The 10,014-nt window shown below is 50.6% G+C and overlaps 1 protein-coding gene across 3 annotated transcripts in view; it reads right to left on the bottom strand.

Annotated features, from left to right (window-relative positions):
- Positions 1-1,790: 1,790 nt before the first annotated feature.
- Usp36 (ubiquitin specific peptidase 36) overlaps positions 1,791-10,014 on the bottom strand; it is a 31,045-nt gene continuing 22,821 nt past the window's right edge. Inside the window, exons 15-20 of one of the 3 annotated variants that reach the window (XM_013038106.1) lie at positions 6,355-6,945; positions 5,829-6,028; positions 4,945-5,046; positions 4,271-4,386; positions 3,810-3,960; positions 1,791-2,633 (exon numbers count right to left, since the gene is read on the bottom strand). In XM_013038106.1, coding sequence (XP_012893560.1) covers positions 3,829-3,960; positions 4,271-4,386; positions 4,945-5,046; positions 5,829-6,028; positions 6,355-6,945 — 1,141 coding nt within the window. In that variant the 3' untranslated portion in view covers positions 1,791-2,633; positions 3,810-3,828. The remainder of the gene's footprint in view (positions 2,634-3,809; positions 3,961-4,270; positions 4,387-4,944; positions 5,047-5,828; positions 6,029-6,354; positions 6,946-10,014) is intronic. The other 2 variants (XM_013038105.1, XM_013038107.1) reach the window with 2 other exon arrangements.

The raw sequence follows: 10,014 nt of genomic DNA, 5'->3' as shown, positions 1-10,014 counted from the left end.
AGGAACAGAAAAGTAAACATCGGAAGAAAAGGAAAGTTAATATTCTCAACTAATTAAAAGAACTAAGTTAAACTAAAAAGCAAAACCTGATCATTTGTCTATAAGAAACAAATCTTAGCTGATAGTTCATGCCTGTAATTCTCATTACTTAAGAGGCTGGATCTGAGGATTGTGGTTTGAAGCCAGCCTGGGCAGCAAGGTTTATGAGTCTTTTTTTTTTTTTTTTGGGTCCGGTCGCGGGGCCTGAACTCTGGGCCTGGGCGCTGTCCCTCAGCTCTTCAACTCAAGGCTAGCACCCAACCACTTGAGCCACAGTTCCACTTCCGGCTTTTTCTGCTTATGCGGTGCTGAGGAATGGAACCCAGGGCCTCATGCATGCAAGGCAAGCGCTCTACCACTGAGCCACCATCCCAGCCCCTTTATCTCTTTAAGCCCCCCACCCCACTCCCACCTTTTTTTGAGCATGTGTTACTCAGGCGAGCCCAGAACTCCCGGGCTCTGTAGGCGCACTTCCCCAGGTATGGAGGACTAGCTCTACGTGCAAGAGACAACTTTCCTAGAGGAACAGACTGGAAGTTTGTCGGGAGGCAACTTTAAAAAATGAAAGGAAAAAGACCAAGACAGAGAGGACGCACAAAAACACAGCATTTTATTGCACCAAGGTCTTGGCAATGCCTGGGGCTCCCCAGGCCTTGAAGAGGAAGTACATAGGGCAGGGACTCCTGTGCCCACCAACAACATGGAACATGGGGAGGGGCGGGTGGGGCGGGGCACTGCTCTCTGAGCAGTCCAGACCACCTCCACTGCCAAGCACAGCTAAGTCAAAACTGGATTCTCACCCCCCAAATGACTATTAGAGAAGCTTGCGCTACTTTAATGTGTTTATATATGTACATAGCATGGGGAATTCAGACGGTTTTCTGGGCCCTATCCTGCCTAGCCCCTGGCTGGCTGTAACAAACAGTGGAAGCCGGCTTCCCATTGCCCTGCTCTCTCATGATGCCTTCTCCCTAGTACACAATCTAGCAGAGCCAGGAGGAGGATGATTTGGAGAAAAGAAGGGAGGGAAAGAAAGGAGGTCAATTCTGTGCTAGTGGACATTTCGACTATAGAACATCACAGAAAAAAATACGGCCAGGAAACAAGTTCATACAGGAACAAGTGTCAACACCTCAAGAGGAAAAGAAAAGCCCTGCCTAGGAAGGCACCTGCTTCCCTCCCACGATGAGAATTCGAGGCCATCGCATGCCCCCCTGGGCTCCTACCTGCAGCCACTCTGAACCCTGTCCCCATGAAGGCTCACTGTATTCTGCTGGAAGAACTGGCCCGCATGCCAGGCAATGGAATTACCAGTCCCTCCCACCCTCATCTAAAGGGAAATACAGAAACAGGAAGGAAAACCAAAGAGAACCACCACCATGAAAAGACTAAATGCATCTTCTCACGTGAACAACGGAGCTCTTCCTTCTACCTCAGTAACAAGGGAAACCTGAGGAGGGCAGCAGTGACAAAGTAGAATGGGCAATGCCCAAGAGAGGTGCACAGAGCCCTAGGAAGCAGGAGCCATGTCCTGTGGGGTAGACCTCCTGCACCTCAGCCCTTGGAGAAACCACCATCACCGACGGCTGATGTATAGGACAGTCTAAGTCTGCAGGCACAGCTTGAGCAGGATAAAAAAAGGACTCTCCTTGAGTCATACAATCATAGAGATTCAAAAGCACTCACAAAATTGAGCAAACAAAGCCAGTATTTGCATATTAGGAAAACACATTGCTACTGGAAGCCACAGGCCTGGTCAAAAATAAATGCTTTATATTAAGTAGTAAAATAACGGAGAGTCCACCCCCATGCGCCACCTCCGCAGGGAGCCGTGGGTTATTGCAGCTTTAAGGGGAGCTCCGCAGTCATCAGAATAGATAGCAGCCTTCAAAGCGGGGGCATTGGCACACAGTTTCCAGGGCTCCTCTGCCCTACCTTCTCAGGAAGCGATGCACTGAACAAGAAGTGGCAGGGCGGGGTGCATGGGGCTTCCTTTCTGCCCTAACAGTAAGGCATACACAGCCCCTCGCCCTGTGGGTAGGGCGCAGGCAGGGCAGGATGCAGGATGAGGCAGTCCCCACCTCAGGGAACAAGGGACAGTTCACCAGAAAGAGCTACCAAGCATATGCCTACCACCTGAGCAAAAGATGTGCTGGAGACACCGCCTGACTCTTCTGCTCTGACAGCCCCCGACCAGTGGTAGAGGCTTTGTCACACAGACTCCACTGTCCATGATGCTTGGCCTTCCAGGTCCTCATGGGTGGCTGCCAGTTCTTTGTGTGAATGTCACTAGAGGTCCTGAGCTGCAGAAGCCACATGATCTCTATGTAGGGTCAACTGGAGACTGTGGTTCCTGAGCCCTCACTGTGACAGCTCACAGTGCAGAGGTGACTGGGCAGCGAGGCCCACATGAGACCGCACTCCAGATCTAGATGGACAGCACCCATGATATAGAATACGACCGCTCTAGGAGGCTACAGGAACACTGATCCTCCAGGTGAGAAGAGACTCGCATCCTCACTGCCACCCTCAGTGGTCCACATAGGACACCAGCACATGGCATCCTGAAGAGCTGAAAGATACAATAGTCACCTCTACAAGTCGTTAGTACACATCACAGACCACACATCAATAGGGACACATACCACACATCAGACACACATGGGCAGACCTATACACACCACAAATCAAGAGAAACACATCACAGACAGACTCACACACACCACACATCAGACTCACAACACAGACCCACATACACCACACATCAGACAGACACAGACACACATACCACACAGCAGACACACACACCACATACATACCACAGACAGACCCACATGCACCACACATCAGACACACAAAGACCTACACAACACATATCACAGACCCCCACACACATATCACACATATACACCACACATCAGACTCACACACCACACAGACCCACACACCACACACATATTGGACACATACACTCAACAGACACACCACACACCATACCCACACGCCCAGTGCTCTGCTGGCTCCTTCCTGCATACAGGTATACACGTCCCTGCTCCCCTGAAGTCCTATCTTGCCCATGGCAATGAACTGAACAAACGTGAAGGACCAAGCTGGGATACACACCACAGACCCATACACCACACATCAGACACACATACCACAGACACACACATACCTCAAAGACACATCACAAACACACACATATCAGACACACTCAACACAGACAGATCTACACACATCATGGACACATCCACCATATTCATGTATTATAAGGCATATTCATGCATTATAAGCCACAAACACACACCATAAACAGATCCACATAGTACAGTTTTCTCTCTCACACACACCCCCCCCCAGACATAGACACACCAGACACACACATAGCCATGTCACATGTGCACATCAGAAACAGACATGTGCTCATACATTAGACACAACAGACACCCACACACACACCATATATGCACATGCCAGATACAGCAGATATACACATATACAACAGACGTACCAGATCCTCAGAGTACACACCCACCAGACAGACACCAACCTGATAAATACACATCTACCATATACTAGACACAGACACCCAGCCAATATACATACCCACACCACAGACACCCACCCCTGAGACATACACACATCCCACTCATCCCCCACACCCACACCCAGGATAAACACACCATATACACACATCCCATAGGTAGTACATTTCAGAAATAACACATACACACAAATAGCACAGTTAAACATTTTACATCTGAACTGACCTATTTGTCAGCAAAGGGCTCAGAGACGATGGCTAAGACTGACGGCCTTGGCTGGATGAGTCACAGACCAAAAATTACGTCTACTCTGAAGCTTCTGAAATGCATTGAAGTTTCTCTTCTTTTCTCTCTTGAATTTCTTCATTTTCTTTTCCTACATCAAGAATCAGGTGTCTCAATTCCCAGAAGGGCTTCTGCAGTGCTCTGCTGGCTCCTTCCTGCATACAGGCATACACGTCCCTGCTCCCCTGAGGTCCTATCTGGCCCATGGCAATGAACTGAACATACGTGAAGGACCAAGCTGGGATGGGAACCCCTGGCTCACCCCAGCCTCTTCACTACTGCTTTGAGACACAGGTGCACTAACAAATGCACTAAAAGCCCATATTGCCTTTTCCCTCAGCCCACGCTATACCACGCATACCTGCAGTGTTTTTGTCAAGCCCAAGGGCACACCCACATACCTTCCCTCGATCAAACTCTTCATCCCAGTCATCAACCACAGTCTGGGTCCGGGCCAGTCTGCTGTCTTCCATGGCGTCCTGACTGACAGCAGACAGCTCACCGTCCCAGGTCAGAACTGTGCAACATATTCCTAACGTCAGGTACCTGGGCTTCCCAGCTAGACCCACCACTCCCAAGACTCCTTTGGGCTGCCTTTTGGCAGAATCAGATATGCGGAGGGCCTAGGATGTCAGTGACCCAAGTGTGCAGAAGAGACAACGTGGAGGACATGGGGCCAGTGGCATCTCCTTCTCAGGGAATCCCTTCCCTCATTTGAGATATAAAGGGTCATGCACATTCTCAAAGTCTAACTTATAAAGTAAGTATCCAAGTCAGAGTTGTCAGTACAGTGCTGGGGAGACTGTCCACCTTGCCCTGCTCCCCTGAACCTTACCACTCTGCCCCGCTCCTGGACTCAGAGAAAGTGTTCTGCATCTCCCTGTTGACTAAACTCACCTCATGCAGTGGCTAACTCTGTGGGAGGTTAGAGGACTCAACAATCATTGAGATCCTCTTCCTGTGTTTAAAACTGGGCAGTGCCCGCACTCCACACTCATTGTCAACCAGGGCCCATTTCTCTTCATTTTCAAAATAAGCTCTCCATGGAACACAAGAGTCCTTCCCAGAGCCGTACCTTTCCTCCCATAGGCCTTATCGGATGAGTATTTAAGCAATTCCTGGACTACGTCAGATTCTCGATCTCTGTTGCAGGGCACAAGTGGAGCTTGTCCCACTCCTAAAATCAGAGTAGCCAAAACATAAGCATCGAAAATCAAACACAGTGGAATCAATCACCTGCCTCTCACCACAAAATTGCAGAACTCACACTAAATGCTTATTCAGTAGCAATGATTTTACCCAACAGAAAGGGATCTGTCCAGTCAATTCTTGAAAACAAGAGTCCTGGTCTCATGGAGGGAACAAGCTGTATATCTACCACACCAGTCAGAAACAGCATGCTACATTCAGGCCTTAAATGTTCCCTCTACCCTCCGTGGCTGGGAGGCTGTCACCAAAAGGCACTACTGGAAGGTGGTTGAACCTTTAAGAGGTTACCTTCTGAGCACTGAGGTCTTGCTCTTGAAGGGGACAGGAGACCTTCCAGCCCTCCCATTTTTTTTTCCCTTCTCTGGCCATAAGGTGAACAGCTTTTCTTTTTTTGGGGGCGGGGGGGGAGGGGCGGTGTCTGGTCGTGGGGCCTGAACTCTGGGCCTGGGCGCTGTCCCTCAGCTCTTCCGCTCAAGGCTCTACCACTGGAGCCACAGTGCCACTTCCGGCTTTTTTCTACCCCAGCTCCTGCAGTGCTGCTCTACCACAGGCCCAAAGCAACGAAGCACACAGACTTGGAAGTATAAGTTTAAAACCACAAGCCAGCCAGACACACACCTTTCCTAAGTGGATCTTCAAAGGTGTTTGTTACAGTGGCAGAATGCTGCCTAGCTCAAGCTAGGATGTGGGCAGTGGAGTGCTACTAGGACAGCCACCGCCGGGGGCTCCCAATGCCCCCCATGTCCTCACCCAGGTAGTCCCGAGATGGACGAGTGCTTATGTTCAACTCGGGCTCTGTGGTGATTATGGGCCTCGGGCTCTTCCAGCCTTCCGGGGACTCACTGTCCTCTTCTTCCTGCTGTGACTCATGCTTTCTTTTTCTCCTTTTCTTTTTCCTTGGAGACTCTGCCCTGGTCCCAGGCTCCCTGTGCTCTGTGGGGGAGCAGCTGCTGAGAGTGAAAGGAAATAGTTAGTCCTCAGAGGGCCTATACTCTCACCAACTCGTCCATCTGCTTAAGCCTTCAGCCAGTGTGGGCCAACAGGTGGCTTTGCCCTTAATCACTCCACAGTGGGCTTAGGGAAGTGGGTAGGGTGTCACATGACCAAGCAGGACAGCTCCTGCATGTACACATCCTGAGCACCCAGACCCCCTTGTCCACAGTGATGGGTCCATGGCCACACCCATGTACCACTGTGGTGCAGGTTAGTGCACTGTGTCTCCGGAGAGCCCACCTTTTACTTCTGCATTCCAGCTGGGGCTGAGCCCTGCTCTTACCTGTGCTGAGGTGGGTCCCGACGGAGGCCATCTTCAATGAGTCCCTCCGGTCCTGTCTTCCTCCTTTTCCTGCTACTTATGTGGTGGCCATCAAGGACATGACTCACTGGATGGCCATTCACCCGTGGCTGTGTGCCTTCTGTCTGCACACTGCCTGGCCATTCTGGCCAGCCCTTTGTCTTGCCCTTGGGGCTCCCAGGGTGCTCCCATGTCCGCTCTTCCTGCAGGGTGGCCACAGCTGCAGAGTCGAGGCACTTCTTCCTTTTCTTCCTCCTGCGAGGCCGATCAGCTGCTCCCCTGAGGTACTGTAGGAGGTGTGCCTCTGAGCCCGGCCCCTGTGGCTCTCCCATGAGGGTCTTCTTCTTCTTCTTCTTCTTAGAGGGGCTTTGAGGGCCCTTGCTGGTCTCCAGCAGCTGGTGTGATAGGGGCATGAGGTCTCCATTGACCTGAGGCAGGGCAGTCCAGGTGGGGGGGTGGGCCTGTGGCTCAGGGGTCCCTGGGGGTTGGGGACCACTACTGGACAATGATGCTGAAGAGGGGCTGACAAGAGGCTTCAGTAGGTGAAATGATTGGGGAGCAGGTGACACAGCCCTGTAGGGACATCAGGGGACAGGAAGATCATTATAGAGGACACATGAAGAGCTCTTTCCCTCTGCCAACCTTCAACCCACCTCCACTTAGTTACAATTTTGTATTTTTTTTTTAGGAGAAAAGAGAGCTCTTACCTAAGAAAATTTAAAAAGCTTGTTTTTCCTCTATAATTCTTTTTTTTTGGGGGGGGGAGGGGGGTCTGGTCGTGGGGCCTGAACTCTGGGCCTGGGCGCTGTCCCTCAGCTCTTCAGCTCAAGGCTAGCGCTCTACCACTTGAGCCACAGCACCACTTCTGGCTTTTTTCTTTTTGCTTATGTGGTGCTGAGGAATCGAACCTCATGCATGCAAGGCAAGCACTCTACCACTGAGCCACCTTTCCAGCCCCTCCTCTATAATTCTTAAGCCACAAATTATATGTATGTTTGAAAACAGACTAACACAGTTCAAAGTCTATTAAAAGTTAACAAGCACAAGCCAGGCCCTGGTGGCTCACGCCTGTAATCCTAGCTACACAGGAGGCTGAGATCTGAGGATCGCGGTTCAAAGCCAGCCCGGGCAAGAGAGACTGTGAGACTCCTATCTCCAATAAACCACCAGAAAACCGGAAGTGGCGCTGTAGCTCAAGTGGTAGAGCACTCGCCTTGAGCTGAAGAGCTGAGGGACAGCGCCCAGGCCCAGAGTTCAAGCCCCACGACCGACCAAAAAAATAAATAAATAAATAAAAGTTAACAAGCACTGCATGTCTTAGCTTTTGTGACCACACAGTTGTTTTAAATTTTGAATTCAAATATATTAAGATAGAGAGCTGGGCACCAATGGCTCACTCCTGTAATCCTAGCTATGAGGCTGAGATCTGAGGATCGTGGTTCAAAGCCAGCCCCGGCAGGAAAGTCCATGAGACTCTTATCTCCAATAAACCACTAGAAAACCGGAAGTGACACTGTGGCTCAAGCAGCAGAGCGCTCACCTTGAGCTGAAGAGCACAGGGACAGCGCCCAAGCCTAGAGTTCAAGCCCCATGACCAACAAAAACAAAAACAAACCAAAAAACAGATCAAGTGTAAGTAATAAACATTCAAGAAAAAAAAACAACAGGAAATTCATGTGGGATTTGGTTTCTCACACAAGTGATCCCAGCTACTAGAGAGGTGGGATCAGGAGGGTGGCGGCTTGAAGTCAGCCTAGGCAAAAAGGTCACAACAATCAAAAGCCAGGCCTGCTGGCAAGCACCCATTATCACCATTATGCTGGATACATAAATAGAAGGATCAGGGGCTGGGAAGGTGGCTCAGTGGTAGAGCGCTTGCCTTGCATGCATGAGGCCCTGGGTTCAATTCCTCAGCACCACATAAGCAAAAAGCCGGAAGTGGCGCTGTGGCTCAAGTGGTAGAGTGCTAGCCTTGAGCTGAAGAGCTGAGGGACATAGCATCCAGGCCCAGAGTTCAGGTCCCATGACCGGACCCCCCCCCCAAAAAAAAGAGGATCACAATATGTAACAGGCTAGCCTGGGCATTAAATATGAAAACCTATTCAAAAAAACAAGAAAAACAGCTCATGCCTATAATCCTATCTACTCAGGAGGCTGAGATCTGAGGATCTCAGTTTGAAGCCAGCCTAGGCAGGGAAGTTCAATTGAACACCAAAAAGCTAGAAGTGGAGCTGCAATTCAAGTGGTAGAGCACCAGCCTTAATGAAAAAGCTCAAGAGACTATGCTCAGGCTCTCAGCTCAAGCCTGGAACTGACACACGGCACATGTATAAGTGCATGCTATGCAAGCACGCTCCCACAAACACACACAGCAACAAGGGCTAGAGGTGTGGCTCCTCCTGCCTGACAAATGCAAGTCCTAAGTTCAAACCTCAGTGCCCTCCTTCTCCCCCCAAAATAGGTAGGTCTGTGACCTGCTTCTTGCCAGCCACATGCCCAGGAGACCTGAATCCCTCCCTGAAAGTGTTTTCTTATCCACGAAAGGTGACATTGCTCACCTCAGCATACAAGAACTTGTCAGACTATGAGGTCACCTCTACTTCATCATGGCATTCTAAGCATTAAGGAGGTTTTTAGATGTAAGTTCTAGGGTCTGGGAAGGTGGCTCAGTGGTAGAGCGCTCGCCTTGCATGCCTGAGGCCCTGGGTTCGATTCCTCAGCACCACATAAGCAAAAAGAAAAAAGCCGGAAGTGGCCCTGTGGCTCAAGGGCTAGAGAGCTAGCCTTGAGCTGAAGAGCTGAGGGACGGCGCCCAGGCCCAGAGTTCAGGCCCCACGACCGGACCCCAAAAAAAAAAAAAAAAAAAAGATGTAAGTTCTACAAGGATGCAAAGTATCAAATGAATGCCTACCACTTGCAAAATTGCTAGGCACAGGGGTGTGTGCAGAACTGCTGCAGAGGAATACAAGTGAGGATAAGCTGGGCACATCAGTGCCCAGCCCCCTCCAGTTTGACACCTTTGCTTTTTGACTCTGCCCAGGGACTTTTGTTGGGTTTTTTTTTGGTCAGTCGTGGGGCCTGAACTCTGGGCCTGGGCGCTGTCCCTCAGCTCTTCAGCTCAAGGCTAGCACTCTACCACTTGAGCGTCAGCCCCACTTCCAGCTTTTTCTGTGGTGCTGAGGTATCAAACCCAGGGCCTCATGCATGCAAGGCAAGCACTCTACCACCAAGTCACCTTCCCAGCCCATGCCAGGGACTTTTGTGTTATCAGGCAATCAGGCAAATACTGGTGATCCTCAACCACCTGCCAGTCAACATATGTAAGAGATGTTAATTAAGCACCCTGTGCAGCAGTGTGCCACACTGGCCCTTGGGAAGAGTGGACCCTTTGCCACTGCAGAGGCCAGTACATAATTCGGTCAAAAGCCTCAGGAATGCTCTACAGGGCTAAGGAGACTAGGACATCACCCTGGGGCTGACACATGGGTGTGACAGCCAGCCCTGAAGGGCTCTACTTAGCCTCTGAGCACATGCAGGGGCAGGCCAGGTCAGTCAGCCTGCGGCACACCAGGCCACCATACGCATGTGGAGACGTATCACACCCCAGACCATAAACCAGCCACATAGGTCACCCCCGGGCCT

Source organism: Dipodomys ordii, unplaced genomic scaffold, assembly GCF_000151885.1.
Source record: "Dipodomys ordii isolate 6190 unplaced genomic scaffold, Dord_2.0 Scaffold7, whole genome shotgun sequence".
Lineage (NCBI taxonomy): Eukaryota > Metazoa > Chordata > Mammalia > Rodentia > Heteromyidae > Dipodomys > Dipodomys ordii.
Note: the sequence above shows the minus strand (reverse complement) of the source record. Positions and strands in the feature narration are given on the sequence as shown.